The following is a 17,832-nucleotide window of genomic DNA, read 5'->3' on the forward strand; positions in this document are numbered from 1 at the left end:
AGGCGTACAGCGAAGAAGAACTGCTCTTGCTCATTTGACCTGGGCGTCCCAACTACGGAGTAGGTTGTTATGCCGGTGACTATGTGTTTATCATCTTTTTGATTCCCTATAGCTCCATAGGCAACTGCAAGCAATGAATGGCATCGCTTGAGAACACCAGGCCGCACAAATCTAGTCGGGAGATACTCGAGAAGGTGGTTCAAGAGGCACCTGAGCACATGCATCTGAGGACCCTGTGACTGAAAAAGGAAGTTTGTCTTCCTAAAGGAAGTATAACATTGCGCAGAAAAGGATAGCATGCCTGGCTTAGTTCCGATGACATAAAAACAGCCGCTCTTCACGAGTCACTGGCTGGCTTCTCCAGATTCTTCGGTATGAAGTTTCAGGTTCTTTGCTTGTGGTGCAGAATGAACTCCTTTTAGCAAAGGTCCATAGCTGTTAGTACTTTTTTTTTCCAACACCTGCAGCAGCCTTGGGAAGGTGTGCAGCAGTCTTTGGGGCTGGTGTATGAATTTTGGCGGTTTTATGTTGAAAACCAGCTCTTTATGTTGTACTGCTTTGATGAAGCCAAAAAAAAGCTAAGAAGTGGTTTCCACTGGTCTAGCAGCCTCTTCAAACACTTCCCCAAAGACAGTCAACGTTTCGGCGATTCCTTCAAAGTCTTTCTGACCTCGACATGATGCAATCTTTGAAACTCTTTCAGCCAATCTTTCCACTTTGAGCTTTTGAGTAAAAAAATGTCAAACAAGACCTCAGCAACTTTTACAGGAAGGCATGCAGCTCATTTTTTGGTGGCCAAGTTGATGAGGTGGCACGGGACCCCGATCAAAGCTGTTTGAGCCTCCCTCATACTGTCCAAATGCTGTTTTTCTTGGCAATGATGACATGGGCATTGTCCGAACACATAGCCAACAGATTTTCAAGAGGCAAACTTCGGGACTTCATCTCGTCCAGAATCAGATTTCCAATGTTCTGACCTTTCGTTTCCCCTTGGATTGTCCCAAGGCAAAGAAGATTGCTTTCAACTCTACTGGTCTCATAACAAAGTGTCGCAACAATAGGATAAAGCTGCATATCCCTATTGTTACTTCCGTACACAGCAACTAAAAGTACCTGCTTTTTTATGGCATCTAGCAAAAGAGTCCTTTCGTTTGCGGCCATTTCACGAACAATTGCCGCAGTCTTCGTTCGTCCACAGGCGTAGTAGCATTTGGGTCTTCGCACTTGGGAACAATTTCCGGAAAAGTGGTCAAGCATGATCGCTGACACTTAGCCGGATGTTGTGTTCAGCTAAAAATGCCGTGAAGAGGCATTCTTCACGGCACAGGTCGTTATCACTGTGTGCAAAACTTGGCAGGCTTGGCTGGCAGTCCGCGGCTCGCCCGTATCCTTGGTGCTTTTCAAAGCGATGTGGACCTTAAAGCCAGACTTGCCACCATGTGAAATCTTCACATCATAGGCACACGTGGTGAAAAATCAGAACTTCTCTTTTTATTAGATGGCACAAAGCATGGAAATTCTGAAGTGTACAATTTCAGAAATGCTTGGAAGTACTATCGCAGCTCTGAGCCCACCATTGCACCGTGAAGCCGCTACTACTAAAACACCAGATTCGCACTGCGTCTGATGCGGCACCAGAGCACACAAAAACAGAGGCCAACACCTCGGTCTACACACGTGACCAAAGGTTTGCAGAGGCAGTATCCAGTTTTGGACATGAATTCGCATCCCCCTGAGTAGACGATAGAAGCCACTACAATGTTGCAGCTGCTGGTGAATGTGTTGCCTTCTCATGGCGGATAATGATACCATAACAGAGTGTTATTAGATGTTGGCTCGTTTTGTCGAAAATAAAACATTTTCCGCAAAATTTCATGCAACATTCGTAAAATCGTAGGCCTAGTCAAAATTCATACATTTTATGTAAAATCCAGAAGAGCTGGCAGGTATGTATATGCTAAAATTTTTTATTGTTTTGACTGCATAGTTAAGCATTTCCAATTTTTAGAAAATTTTACATTTGAGATTTTATTCTATTTTATCTGTGGGTTTACATTTTTCAGTCTTTTTACTGTGAAAGCCCATTTATTTAGCTGTATTTCAATATATATTATGACAAGGTTGTGCCGAAAATAATTACTAAAATATTTTCTACTAGCTATCAGGACTGCTTGTTTGTCTGCAGTCCCTTAAGAATTAAAGCATCAAAGGAGGAAACCTATAGAAAGGCGTCCCAAACGTACATAACTAGGCAAAGTGGCAATTTAGCACATTTTGCATTTCCTGGAATATTTTATTGCGATTTCTTTCATTCTGAAGTGTTTTTAACTTTTTAGGTTTTCTTTTTTTTTTTTTTTTTGAAATTTTAAGACTTGTAAACAACTTTCAGTGCATTGTCAAGGCATTTACAATTTTTGTGTGTAAAAGCCCACTTATTCAGCAGCAGTCTTTGCATATGCTGTACTGAGATGGTGCAAAAGCTTTGTTCCTCAAAGGGCCCATGAAAGGCTCTTTACTAAAACTAGAAAATGCGCATGAGCAATAAGTATCCCAGCAATTCTCTCCACAAAGCATAAATTTTATAGCTTCAATAACACTGAACATATGGGCAATTGAAGCTCCTCCCTCAACTCAGCGCAGGTTGGTGCGCAAGAAAAAATGAAGGAAGAGTTCCACCCACCATGCCCCGTCCCGCCAGCGTCACTTGGGAGCGTGGGCGCACTCAGCAAGACTCATGACGTCCTCGGGAAGGGAACGTGTGGAGAGATGTCACCCCGATCGGTTGCAAGCAGTCGTCAGGAGCACTTTTTAAAGATTATTTGTAAATAATAGGCTTCTCACAAAGCTTTTAAATTTGACTCGCATGCTCACAAAGGCCACCTCTATAGATTTCTTTCATTAGTATATTACTGCAAGTACCGTTTCAGGGAGCCTTTGAAAAATAATTTCTAACGCTTAATCAGAATTGTGTTTTTTGCATGGTCCCAAAAGTGTTGGGGTTGCACCACTGTCAAAGTCACATTGCAGCAATGCTTATAACAGCTTTGTGGTGAGAGTGTAGTGGCACTGCTACATTGATAATCGCGCAGCCAACGAAGAGGCGAAGAGCATGAGCTCAAATGCTCACGCAGCATTATCGGAGCAGCAGCATCGTAGATCCATTCCATCGGCTCGCCAGCCAAAGCTACTGGGCTGCCTTCATTAAACAGAATAAGCCTGAAATCACCAGTCCACTTTCATCCATAAACTGGTCCGAGAGCGCTCTATAAGAGCATTCTACTATGCAGTTAGATGGAACCCTGTCAATACAAGCTAATTTGTATTTGTCCTTAGTGTTCCTTGAAACATGGACTGCTCATGTCAAGGTCACATTGCAGTGATGTTTATAACAGCTCCGTTTCTCTATCTCTGCAATTAGAACATCAGCATACCCCATCAATACAAGGTAACTTCTATTTGTCCTCAGTGTCCCTTAAACCCGGACTGCTCTTGTCAAGATCGCACTGCAGTGATGACTTTGGCCAGTAACAACCTTGCCATCAAGCCAGAGATGAAGTAGAATCATGCTTTTGTATACAAAAGGCACTACTTACAGCACAGGTTTTCATAAAGCAAATGCACATTATCTGCAAAAATTTTCACATCCATGCTGAGAAATCACACTTACAGCCAGTCCTTATCAGGTAATATCTTTTCATCATTCTTAACATATGGCAACAAGATGAAGTAAATGTATTATGCATAAATCAATGTCCTTATTGGCACACATCACAAAAACATTACATAGTTAAAATTGTTTTCTGTAAAGCTTTCCAGAAATATGCAGCATTGTGTTTACAAAATTTTCTGTGCAACTGATGATGCTGCAATGGTGACAATTGCTTTAAAAGTGAAAAACCACTGTTTAGTGCAATAGTGTTTATCTTAATTATGTGATCTGTCCAGCACATGCAATGGGATGCACTGTATTCAATCAGATATGTACAAAGCACATCGCTCCTGTGGTCATGACTAGATGCAGGCTTGTGTCCTTCCAGCACCATCCACAAAGCAGACTGTCTGGGTTCCAACATGGGCTTGGCTGCACAGGCACAGCAAACCCAAATGTAAAAAAGCAAGCCCCTCTTCACATAATGCCATACTTCTGGCATTTCTACATTCAGAGCTCTGGTAGACTGCTAATCAGCATAAAACAATGCACTGTTTTTATGCATCACACAAAACACTGAAAGAGACAGGTCTCAATCAATTATTTTTGCACCAGCAGGTGCAAGATAAGCGAACGAGCTCTCTCAACGTGGACCCTGCCTATTATATGGGCCCTGGAGTGGGCACTCTCATAAATCAAAGGGAGCTAGCATAGCTCCCTTTCACTGCCACTTACTTCGTTGCCATGACTAAGGACGGAAAGCTAGGGAGTTCTTCATTAACATTATAAATCGATCACTGCAACTGCTAGAGTGCAATGAAGACACGAGCAACAAAAGTTTAGTTAAACCATGTTAAAAGCCTATTCCTTTTTAGTATACAATCGTAAACTGTACAATATGAAAGAGCATTGAACAAGGATTGAGGGAGAGCCTCACTTCGCAAGCCCAACCAATGCTTCAACAAGGGGACTTGCCTTCTCCCAGACGAAGACAAGTCACCTTGTCGAAATCGCTCCGCTTGCGAACTGATGCTCCCCCTCAACCCTTCTTCAGTGCCTCTTTCATACTGTATAGCCATCTTCTTTCTCCCGTTTTACCCTGTAAACTGTAAAAGTTTTATTGACAACACTATGAATATTCAATAAGCACTTTATGCTCACGTCATCATTATCAGCTGAACAATACCCACTGCAGGGCAAAGACCTGCCCACACCCCTCCATTTAATCAGGGCCTGTGCTAGCTGCATCCACTTCACCCCTGCAAACTTCGTAACCTCATCCAGCCACCTAACTTTCTGCTGCCCCGTGCTATGCTTTCCTTCCCTTGGAATCCAGTCTGTTACCCTAAGCGACCATCAGTTATCCTCTCTTCGCACTACATGTCCTGCCCATGCTCATTTCTTCTTCTTGATTTCCACTAGAATGTCAGTAACTTGAGTTATTTCTCTGACCCGCTCTGCACGCTACCTATTTCTTAATGTTATCCCAACCACTTTTCGTTCCATAGCCCTCTGCTTTGTCTTCAAATTAAGTAGAACCCTTTTCGTTAGCCTTCACGTTTCAGCCCCATAGGTGAGTACAGGTAAGATACAACTGTGAGTACTTGCCAAATGCACTCAATCCCAATTTTATTCTTCTTGTTATTTCCTTTTCATGGTCTTGATCTGCGGTTACTACTTGTCCTAGGTAGACATATTTGCCTACTACTTCCAGTGCTTTGCTGCCTAACGTAAACTGCTGTTCCAATTCCCAAGGCTGTTGAACATTACCTTAGTCTCCTGCATATTGATTTTCAAGCCTACCTTTCTACTTTTCCTGTCTAAGTCATCAATCATTCATTGCAGCTCATCCCCCCCGAGTTATTTAGCAAGGCAATGTCATCAGGAAATCGCACATTACTGAGGTATTCTCCATCTACCCTTATCCCTAACTGCTCCCATTCCAAGTCTCTGAATACTTCCTCTAAGCAAGCTGTGAATAGCACTGGGGAGATCATGTCTCCTCGCCTAACACCTTTCATTACAGGAATTTTGTTACTTTCTTTATGCAGCACTACAATTGCTGTGCAGCCACTATATAAATATATCTTTCAGTACTTTCACATACAGCTCGTCTACACCCCAATTTCGCAATACCTGCATGACCGCCGAGGTTTCTACTGAGTCAAATGCTTTTTCGTAACTAATGAATGCTATGTATAAGGGCTGGTTATATTCGGAGCATTTTTCTATCACCTGATTGATGGTATGGATATGATCGATAGTAGAGTATCGTTTCCGAAAACCTGCTTGATCCTTTGCTTGATTGCAGTCTAAGGTTGTCCTGATTCTATTAGCGATTACCTTAGTAAATAGCTTATACGTAACAGATAGCAAGCTGATTTGCCTGTAATTTTCCAAGTCCTTAGCGCCTCTTTCTTATGAATTAAGATAATGTTTTCATTCTTCCATGATTCCGGTGCCGTCAATGACACAAGGCATTGCGTACACAGGATGGCCAGTTTTCCTAGCAAGATATCCCCCCGTCCTTCAACAAATCTGCAGTTACCTGATCCTCTCCAGCTACTTTACCCCTTTTCATAGTTTCTAAAACTTTCTTAACCTTGTCTGTCATCAGTGGTGGAACGTCTGACTGTTTTTTTCCAACTACCAATATCATTATTGTCCTGACTACTTTGGTTACTGTACAGATCAATATAGAACTCCTTGGCTACTTTGACTATCTTGTCCATATTCGTGATGACATTCCCTGCCTTGTCCCTTAGAGCGTACATCTGATTTTTGCCTATGCCCAATTTCTTCTTTACCGCTTTAAGGCTTTCCCCGTTCTTTACAGCATGCTCAATTTTCTCTATGTTGTACTTCCTTATATAGGCCACTTTACGCTTACTGATTAGCTTTGATATCTCTGCCAGTTCTGTCTGGTCTGTTGGTTCAAAAGCATTCATACTTTGGTGTTTCTTAATCAAATCTTTCGTCGCTAGACAGCTTACCAGTATCCACTCAAATTATCTCTACTTCTACAGCGCACTCAGTAATGATATCTCTGAAATTATTGTTCACTGCTTCTAGGCTAATGTCATCATCCGCGGTCAGAGCTGAATATCTATTCTGTAAAGAGATCCTGCACTCTTCTGCCCTCCTCTTCACCGCTAATTCGATGATGGACTTCTTTCTCAATAATCTGTTTCATTTCATCTTTGAGTTAGACTAATTCAAGACCTTACCATCCTGTGGACACCGCATCGCACTTTCACGATTACCTCTAGGCTAATTCGAGACCTTACCATCCTGTAGACATTGCATCGCACTTTCATGATTACCTCTACATCCTGCGTAATGTTGGAGTTGGAACACAGTATGAAGTCAATTTCATTTTCTCCCCATTGGCTTTTCCTTTCGTTTGCTGAAGAAGGTATTTGTAACTCTTAAGTTATTGTGCTCTGAAAACTCAACTAGTAGCTCCCCCATCCTATTTCTAGAAGCAATGCCATAGTCTCCTACTGCCTGGTCTTCTGCTTGCTTTTTCCCTACCATGGCATTAAGTTGCCCATTAGTATAGTATACTGCATCTTCCCTTTCCGCATTGCTGATTTTACAACTTCATAGCAGCTTTCAACTGCCTGGTTACTATGACTACATGTAGGTGCGCAGGCCTGTACAGCCTTCAGTTTATATCGCTTCTTAAGTTTAATTACGATGCCTGCCACCCTCTCAATAATGCTATAAAATTCTTCTATATCATCAGCTATATCCTTATTGAAAAGGAAACCTACTCCTAGTTCTCATCTCTCCAGTAAGTCTCGATAACACAGTACATGCCCATCCTTCAGAACTGTATATAGGTATACCTCATTCGGCCTCCTAACCTCACTAAGCCCTATGATGTCCTATTTCATACCCTTTAGTTCCTCTAACAGCACTACTAAAGCTAGCCTCACTAGCTATAGGGTTCTAGCATTAAACGTTGCCAGGGTTAGCTTCCAATGGCGGCCTGTCCAGCAGAGCCAAAAATTCTTAGCACCCCCACGCTGCATCACAGGTCTGACCGCCGCCGTGGTCAGTTGCACCGTAGCCACTGGTGACTGAGGGCCGGAGTTTTATAGGACTAATAATGGGTGGTTGCGGCCAATTACTGCACCAGGGTGGTCAACTCCTGTTCTGGTGAGGGAGTGCGTTGCCAGAGGTGGTTCACTGGCATCAGGTCGCACCCCAAACCTGTTTATGCAATTCCATCGACACGCTTTTCTTTTTTATTTCGGTGGAAAAATGCATGTCACCGGGATTCAAACCACGGTCCTTTTGCATGCAGGGCAGATGCTCTACCTCTACGCCACCGCTACTACTGTGTAGTCATCTTTCTCCCATTCTACCTGTAAACTGTACAAGTTTTATTTTCAACACTATGACTTTTCAACAAGCATTTTATGCTCACATAATAAATGTTAAAGGGATAGAGACACCAAATTACAAGGTTGTGCAAAGCTTGTCACGGCTTCCTTTGTGTTTGAAGACCATCAATAGTCAAGCATTAGACTCAAAGGAGGCATAAAAAATATTTTAATCCTTTTTTAAAGTTTGTGGATATGCTCGCCCCCGCATTCTTGACCCATCGCTAGCGCATTGACTGTCATGTAGGCTCACTGAAGAAATCATAATCAAGTACTTGTGACGTTATTGCATAGTTTTCTGACGTAAGAGACGATGCTGCTGGTCAGCTTGTTTCAGCTGTTCTATCAGTTCCAACGCACGGACAGAACGACGGCTCACTGTAGCGAAAATCAGGCTTGATGGCATTATTCATTTATTATAATTTGTGAAGGCTGCCGCCAACGGCGCGGCAATGGTCGGCGAACGGCGTTTTGTCGGTCGCCGTAGCCGAGAACATAGTGGACGGCAGCAATGCTATCAGGACCACTTCTATACTTGTGCAGCAGCAGTATGCCTGCACAACCTACGGCAACAGTGCCTCCCGCGGGCACGCCAGATGACGAACTGCGTTGCTCTTTGCCTGCCCTGCTCGTCGCTAGGCCTAGTTGGTTTCGCCGGACGGCACTTCGAAAAGGGTCAGCGACTCAACACTGTAATTAAGGTTCGTCTTCCATCACTACTTTAATACAAGAAGCCTATCTCATACTACAATAAGCTCAATAAAATGTTTGTAAAGAGACTGTTCTCAATCGGCCTAATTTGCTCTCCACAAGTAGTGCCGATGACTGTTCCGGGCCACTTGCAGCATTGCTCTGCGCACCGGGTCACACTGGCGCTTCGTAGTGATTGTATGCGCGTCCTGCGATGTAAGCAATTGTCGATTTCAGTTCACTATTGCCAAAACCATACTCAATGACTGTTTTCATTGACTATAATTTTCTCTAAACGATTACCAGATTCGCACACATGAAAGTGACGCTCAAAACGTGGTGCCTCGATCAGTGCGATTCAAATTGTACACTCACGAGCACTTACACGCCCTCCTTCATAGTCGAAGCCTCTCCCTCTCTTTAATTTTTCCCAGCCGCTCGCATAGCGCAGGAATTTGGGCCGCTATCAGCACTGCTACGAGCAAAAAGTTGTCGGACAGCGAGTTGGCGACAGCTGTTCACAGGCGACAACGGCATGTTTCCAAATAGTTTGTGTTGGCGCAGCGTGATAGGACTGCCAAATTGATGCAAACATCATGCTTACGGTCACGGATGCAGCCCACCAATTGTTTCTGCACCGTGGCTCCGCCATGAGAGCATATGGCAGAGTCACACTGCAAACAGAGCTGACGACGCGCCTACTCGTTGACGTCACGAGTTTTTGGTCCACATGACATTTCAATGTTATATCTTCTGTTTTTTGACGTCAAGTAAAACACCTGGCAACTACGAACCAAAACTGAAACTGCTGCTACTAATAATACGACAATAAACTATGTAATGCGATTTAGTGCTTCTAACACCGTGCTCTATGCTTACAGAATAACTACGCACTATTTACAACGCAAAAGTACAGCATGAAAATTTGGTGTCCCTACCCCTTTAATGAGTTAGTAGATCTGAATTCACATTCCTCCATTTCCTCATGGATGGCAGGAAGTATGGCGCCATGGACTCTCTAGTGGTTACTGTGATCACCGATGTATGCTGCAGCAATTCAGGTATGAATATTTTGCACCAAGTGCTTTTCAAAGACCCGTGGATCAAAATCCGCAGTGTTTGGCCCCTACTAAATTATTAGCTAGTACAAGGCAAAAGGCTGCTAATCAGACTGATCAAAGCTAATGCAAATTGCCAGGCAGCCCCACACAGATATCAGTGCTCCTGACAAAAACACAGAACCACCTCCATAAGTGTGCCAACGCTTTCTTTTATACTTCTAAGTAGTAAACTGAGTAAGATGTTCCTGAAGATTCTAATACTTACTCTTGGGCTTGGCCAGCAACACCTCCATTCATTTTTTTCGCAGTTGGAAGATGTTTGGAAGATTTGAGCGAGCATTTGCAGGAGGTACAGTGAAGATTTTGGTCACCTTGCGCTTCATTTCCTCCATACTTGCCATCGACGTGCTGAGTGAAGGGGCCCTAAAAGGACAGAATAAATATAATTAGACTGCATAAACAACATGTGAACAGGCGACTTAACACACTGTTATGCTATGACAAAAAAAAAAAAATGCACTGTGTTAACAAGACACAAAGCCCAAAACTGATTCCATAATTCCTATTTTTACATTATACATTATGTAGGCTAATACGATGCTCTCTGTTCATAAATATAGCAGACATTTTCTCAGATATATTCACCATGAGGTACTAACATGTTTACCTAAATACTTTCTACCTTTTAGATGTCAAAGCTTCTTTTAAGCTATAATGTGTGCAGCAGCAGACAGCTTCAAATAAGAGGATGTGGCACTAAATTCACATGTTTAGTCAAAAATACATGTCTTTAAATCACTTCAGTTTCAGATTCGGCATTTAGTAAAGAAACTTCTCACCAAGTTTGGTTGTCACCTGCACGGTAGAAAAAAAAATTTTTTTTACAAAACAGTGCATCGCATCACCCCCGAGAGCATTTATGAATGTTGTTTTCAAGATGCAGCAGCAGCATTGGCAAGAAACTGAATGTAGAGTGAATCACCAAGCTAAAATGTTTGTTTTTCATGCTTTCTGCCCAAAGAAACGTTACTGAGAGTAAAGCTTCTCATAAGTGCTGTGCTGCTTAGTTGTACATGGACAAAGGAACTGGGCAAACGCTGAGATTAAGCGCAATCTACCAACTGAAGTTTTATTTCTTAGAATAGGAAAAAGGAAACACGAGCACGCAACATGAGAGTAAAGCAGATAGCTAAAGGAAAACCAAAAAGAAATGGCCTAGTTTGGGCCATGGCAACTATTGGGTATAAACCGAAACAGAAGTTTGGATTGACAGAAATACAGCAAGCAACATTCGACTGCTGTTTTTGTGCCACCTGGTTAACCAGACAGCTCGACAAGCTGGAAATAGAATACTGAGCCCGGACGAAGGGGCACGTCCAGCAAGCGACCAAGGAAAGCATTTCATGAGCACATATAAGGGTGCTGGAAAAAAAAAAGGTGACTTGAGCAATAACTGCATAGCAGTGCTATATTGAAAAGGAGAACCCAAAGTATGCAGCAGGGGAGATTGATTTATTTTAGCATGTTCTGGAATCTTGGACCTCATTTTTCTAAGTTTGCACTTTTTGTAAGAACACAACCGTTAGAAAAATTATCATTTCCAAACTCTTTCACCACAAGCTCCTTTCAAGGGGCTTTCTTGTTTATATTTTATAAGTACAAGGCACTTCGGCAAGCAACAGTTACATTATCTGCAGGTCTTGAAGCCCGGTGAAGGGTGCATATTGCACGCAGAAACTGCTCCGAGAATTCATTCACAGGAAATATTCACATGCCACATTCTTCAATATGCACACTTCTTTGTTGCAAGACAAATTTTCGTTTCTTATTTGATGTTTTTCTTTAAGTATATAACTACAGCGTCAGGAAAAGGTGAGAACTGGTACTTGGCACGTGCAAACAATTTCTCGAGATGCAAACATAGTGCGTAAACACGATAGTAGAGAAACGCAAAAGTAGACAGCACCAATGAAACATTTTTGTTTTCTGGAATACCAATAAAAAGCAGTTAGCGTTTGAGCGATTAAAATGTTTATTAAAAAAAAAAATATTGTCTATTTCGTACCTATAAGCTTATATTTTGTGCCTATAAAATATTTCGCACCTATTAAGCAAGAAAAGTTGTTTCAATAATATGCTGTATTTGGCCAATAGGAGCGAAGGTTATTTATCACGTTAGGGAAATTTCACGAGCAATTTTCTGCCTGTTTTCTGAAATTTACAGCTAGCATATTGAACGTTATGACATCTATGATTGTATAACAATACCTCTGTTTGCATAATTTTTTGGTCAACAAGTTGTGGTTCTGCATTCAGTATTGCGTCAGCCCAGAGTACTCATGGGGGTTAAAGTACTCTCCAGGAACTCCCATTAACGACAGTGCCAGCTTTCGCTCTAGGTAATAGTAAGAAACTCTATGTAAAGTACAGTGCCAGTATATTCTAGGCACTGCACTTGCAGCGTCTGCTAGGGCAGCACACTGCCCAACGGGGCTGCAGCACACTCCACCTTCTGTGCTCATTAGATAAAGTTATTGTGATGTAAATGGTTTTCAGCACTTTCATCAGGCTCATTTGATAACTAGAACTTTGTGTTAATTCAAACACTTTTTTCTGATCTTTGAAAAGCCGAATTAATGAGACTTTACTGTAACATTCAGGAACTTTTTGCTTGAAAACATAATTAAAAGCAGAAGCAAAACATAAAATATGAGTCAAGGACACTGACATGGTTATTCAACCAGCTGTCTCCAACATGGCTGTGTGAATGAAAAAGTCAGCAATGCGCTGGTTTATGAATAGAGCAAAACCACATTGATAAAGACTTGAGGCATTGCAAAAACACTAATTATCTTAAGGGCGAATCATAAGCTTTGAGAAACTATTAATGTGACCTGGATGAAGGTAGGGAAGGGGGGGGGGGGGGGGGGGGGGGGGGGGGGGGGGGAGGGGAATTTCACTGCGTGGAGAAAGGAGAAAAAAAAATTAAACGAAAACTGAAATGGAGATTAGTTCCTCTGCTACTTACTGGATGGCTCTAGCTGTTCAAGAATGCTTTGAAAGCAGGAAAATTCACATTTTTTTTTTTGTTTACCGTTGTCAGCAGACTTTCGATGGGAATAGATGTGGGCAGGAAAGTGTTAATTCTGTGGTACTAGCCAGGCAGATGAAATGCTCCCACCTATGTCATGTGCCATGCCCCGAGACACCAGGCCAACTTAAAAAACCAGCATTTCTCGACAGGTTCCAGTGCGTCAGTCATGAAGAATATGGACATGCAGACATGGACAGCCGTGCATCCGCAAACTTTGCTGCCGAAGGTGTCACAGAAATCAACCGCAATTTTACTTTATTATGGTTTAATTTGGTTTGTGGGGTTTGATGTCCTAAAGCGACTCAGGCTATGAGAAACGGCGTAGATGAGGACGCCGGAAATTTAGACCACCTGGGGTACTTTCACGTGCACTGGCAACACACAGCACACGGGCGCCTTGCTTTATGACATTATGAATTTGAGTCTCAAACAGTACTGAGAACAGACCCATAAAAACCAAGTATCACTGCTGAAGATGCCACAGAAATTGACCATAGCTTGATTTTATTAAGATATTATGAATTTGAGTCTGAAACACTACCGAGAGCAGACCCTTAATGCTGGCTGTTGTGATTTCGGTGCAAAACATATTAAGCCTAGCAACGACGTCAGACTCTATTCCTCACCTAGCTGCGTCACTGCGGAAAGTCTGACAAATGAGCAGACACGCTTAACCTTTGCTCCTGTGTAGTGAGCAATCATTCTAGTAACATGGCTTTGCTACTCAAGCGCCATCCACGAATGCTTTCCCTCTGGCAGCGATATGGTTTGGTTAGTTAACTGTTTTGTTACCACGCCTATTCAAATCGATCACCGGTAATCGATGCCCCAATTTCGACATACTGGAATCGTTTCTTGCACACATAGACCACTCAGTGGTTAGTCTAGGCACTGCTCTTGTAGAACCAGTTTAATTTTCCCGCTCTGGCAACGCTCTTATTTTCGATGTCTTTTATGGCATGAATGTCATGTCCACTGAAATAACACAGTATCTTTTGCTACTCAAGCGCCATCCACGAATGCTTTCCCTCTGGCAGCGATATGGTTTGGTTAGTTAACTGTTTTGTTACCACGCCTATTCAAATCGATCACTGGTAATCGATGCCCCAATTTCGACATACTGGAATCGTTTCTTGCACACATAGACTACTTAGTGGTTAGTCTAGGCACTGCTCTTGTAGAACCAGTTTAATTTTCCCGCTCTGGCAACGCTCTTATTTTCGATGAACCTTTTTTAACTAATGTGAATGTTTTGTTGCGAAAGAGGACATGGCGGCTGTGCTTGAAGGAAAAAGACCTGCCACTCGTGGTAATACAGCATTAACATCAAATTTTTATGATCAAAAGACTTGCAGCAAATCAAATATCGAACCATATTGTCGGATTTGTTATCTGTCGGATTTGTTATCTGGCGGTCTTGAGAGGTGATAATTACCCAAAAATGGTGCCAGCTATTCACTAGTTAGCTTTGACTCTTGAATCTGGGTGGTTTTATTCCATAAAAACACATTCCTGAATGTCCACTGCATGTCCAACATGTATACCCGGCCTTTAGAGCCAATTTGCAGCAGTTTTGGTGTTTGGTGCCTCACAAAAACCAGGAACTGCTTCACCGCACGGCACGAGAAATGAGTCTGTATTCACCTGCAGTTTTTGTGCAGCTGAAGAATGGTGCTATACAGATAGTTAATTTTTTACACATTTTTCCTGGGTCACTGATCTTGAAAATGTATATTCTAAATTTTCTTTGTTAATAATGCTTCTGTAGATATTGTGCCACTCCTATTTTATATTTATCAACTCTCCTCAAAAATGGCAATTTTCCAATTTTCTGTGTGTTCCCTAATAAAGATTTTGCTTTGTAACTAATGTTTTTGGAAAGAGCATTTCATTATGTGCAATTTTGTATGCTGCAACATGTGCTGCAGTATTATTTGCACTGCCAAAAAAAAAATTTTCTGAGACCTATGAAAATCTGCCATTTTCTCGTGGTAACGAAGGAGTTAAGGGCAAACACTCTGTCCAAAGCTTTGTCCACCATGCAAGTTTGTGTAGATGGAGCTTAAACACCAGCAGGTTTCAGGTTAGCATCAGCCAATCAAATGACCCCCCGCTCAGCTGTCATCACGTGTGAGCAGAAATGTAGCACCAGACTTCAGCACGTGGCAGAAAATCTGTGCCTCATGTTTGCAAGAAAATAGCCAAGAGCAATTTTGCAGTTCAACGTTGCTACTCAATGACATGTTCCAAATGGTATAAAAACCAAAAGATGTAGCATTTAAAATGTACATAGCAGCACAACCAGTTGACATCACTTTCAAAGCATGTGCACCGAACGGCAATTATCGCTCCATTATGGGAAAAGCAGCAAAGCTAGAAACTGCGCAACTCGCAGTTGTGTGCTTATGCCCACTTAAATTTGCCCTGTTATGACCAATAGTAGATCGAAACATACCATCATAGTCATGACAACGAACCAACAAGTTTTGTGGCATGCCAGACTTTGAATCGACATAATCAGGGAAAACTTTTTCAAGTGTGTCTGACGTACCTTTAGCTGCAGTCTCAAAATAAAGTGATCTGATCCATCTGACGCACCCGCAAAAAGAAAAAAATAAGTACCTGGTCTGCTCCGACGTACCACTAGTCATGGCCAATTTAAAAAGTAACTCGTCACATAACTAAGCAATCAACATAAAAAGGAAACACTAGTGATTACATCACATAATATCTAACAGCATTTATTGGTATAGATTTTTCTAGACCAATGCAAAACTTCTGGCGAATCCTAATTATGACACATTGTAAAGTTTAATGCTCTAATAGTAATTCCAAATTATTAATAAGTTGACGTGTTTTAGCTCTAGAAAAGCTGCCCATGGGCAATAAGAAACACTGCTCAAAGGGCCCCAGAATAAATGCCATCATCATCATTATCACTGAGAGGCTGTTTTCTTACGAACTGTGCCTGGCTTCTTTGACTGCCCCTCAAATAAGCACAAACTATGGGTCAGGAGCTACCCAGCCATGATTTCCTGCACCCTAGAATCTCAATTTGAACACAGTTTTTATCAGCCTCTTGCTGACCATATAATTAATACAGTGTTTCTGATTGTGTCTGTACTAGCTCTTATATGTCTTGCATTACTTTGCTGCACGATAAAATAAGCCAAAATAACATAAGCTGCTGTTTTGTTTGAAATATTAAGTGAAATTTTGCTCTCAAATATTCTTTTCCTTCTGTGTATCTATTTATTGTACTGCTTCTGTTGTTCTGCTGGTTGCGCCTGAATTGTAAACTAGGTGTGGGTTAGTCAGGAGGCCCATTAGGCCTCCTTTTCTCGCGTCTCATGGGCACACTGTACTAAGTATTATATGACCAATAAAAATTAAACTTCAATATAGAACAGCATCACAAAATACATGGATATACCTGCGCTTTGATTCTATTGGAATGCAGCCATAGTGGCTGGGATTCCAATTAAAGGCGTGCTAGTAATCACTCAAATTGCCTAAATCCATATTTGTACATGCCCATTTTTCATCACTTGTATGATTATGTGGTACTGAAACATTTTAGGATTCATAGCCGATGCACCAAATAGTCCCAAGTGATAAGACAATCCAGTCCAGGCAGCCGAAATGCTCACCTTTCCCTAGAGCAATCCAACTTGGCCTCAAAGTCTGTAATCATAGCTGTTACTGCTGGCTCTTGGCAAGGTGCAAATTGCCTAACATCTTCCAAAAGGCTACGCAGACCTGGTAAAAATGCATCCGAAATTGCATGCTCTGAAATGTCTGGACGACAAAATCAAGGTCAAAAACCTCCCCTTAATACAAATGACTTAAACCCTTCTACTCGCATATCAATTTTCCATTTACGTGATGGACATTTGATAAAATGCATAAAGGCAGAAAATGTACAACCATGGTCAAATGAAATGAATGGCAGTGTGCATGACTGATGATTGCTGGCATGGGAGTTAAACCTGAATAAAATGGCACTGTAAGAGGCATACGTTGAGGCATCACTTGTTCCATGCATATTTCGCTGTCTTGTTAATGAATACTGTATCCATCATATCACAGTGGCACAGCAGATGTGGCAGCTTCTTATACAGATAAACAAGCAATCTGCCTTCTGCTCTATACTAGTGTGCCATGACAGTAGCCAATGCCACATGAAAACAAATCACAGCAACCACTGAAGATACTGCACAGTGGTCATGGCACATGTGATGCTAGTGACAACAGAGCAGCACCATGAAAAAACATAGAAGCTTATCTGCACTTTCATCATCAGAAGGCTTCAGGTTTGTATTACATTAAGTGAAACAAGTTTCTTTGCTGTTGTTACATCGTAGACGTGGTGGTTCCATTAGAAAAGTGCACCAAGGAGGTACAACCAGTGCTCAGAGTTCTCTCATCGGAATGTGCATCAGCTTTCATGAGAGGCTTTTAACAAAATACAAGAACAGTGCTCTACTCTCGAGAAGGGCACACGGGTAGATTAAGAGGTTTAAACATGGCTGGACAAGCATCATGTATACTACCAGAGAAAATTCAGCGAGTTTAAGATAGGGTACCAGTGACACTCAACAAGGTATTAGAACCCCTATATTAGTAAATACACTCTCACTGACTGGCAAAAAGCCTTACTATGTCAGGGTCTTTAGTACATCAGTTGAGGGTATTATTGCAGCAAAATAGGTGACATCACATAGAAGAGGTGCAGGCGTGCAAACGCACACATGCACGCACACGCACATACACACAAGGTCAATGCTGCTGTTTATGTGAAAGTGTGTGTGTGTGTGTGTGTGTGTGTGTGTGTGTGTGTGTGTGTGTGTGTGTGTGTGTGTGTGTGTGTGTGTGTGTGTGTGTGTGTGTGTGTGTGTGTGTGTGTGTGTGTGTGTGTGCGTGCGTGCGTGCGCGCGCGTGCGTGCA

The 17,832-nt window shown here is 42.0% G+C and overlaps 1 protein-coding gene across 4 annotated transcripts in view; it reads right to left on the minus strand.

The window, feature by feature from the left end:
* Positions 1-3,949: 3,949 nt before the first annotated feature.
* Positions 3,950-17,832, minus strand: part of LOC146205017 (RAB11-binding protein RELCH homolog) — a 149,995-nt gene continuing 136,112 nt past the window's right edge. For 3 of the 4 annotated variants that reach the window (XM_084589684.1, XM_084589683.1, XM_084589681.1), the window contains 3 exons: positions 16,536-16,683; positions 10,057-10,214; positions 3,950-4,081 (listed from right to left, as the gene is read on the minus strand). In XM_084589684.1, coding sequence (XP_084445810.1) covers positions 10,085-10,214; positions 16,536-16,683 — 278 coding nt within the window. In that variant the 3' untranslated portion in view covers positions 3,950-4,081; positions 10,057-10,084. Of the gene's footprint in view, positions 4,082-8,253; positions 8,940-10,056; positions 10,215-16,535; positions 16,684-17,832 lie in introns of those variants that run through there. The other variant, XM_084589682.1, reaches the window with a different exon arrangement.

This window comes from Amblyomma maculatum, chromosome 1 (genome assembly GCF_055883805.1).
Source record: "Amblyomma maculatum isolate TAMU_Amacu chromosome 1, ASM5588380v1, whole genome shotgun sequence".
NCBI classification, from domain to species: Eukaryota; Metazoa; Arthropoda; class Arachnida; order Ixodida; family Ixodidae; genus Amblyomma; species Amblyomma maculatum.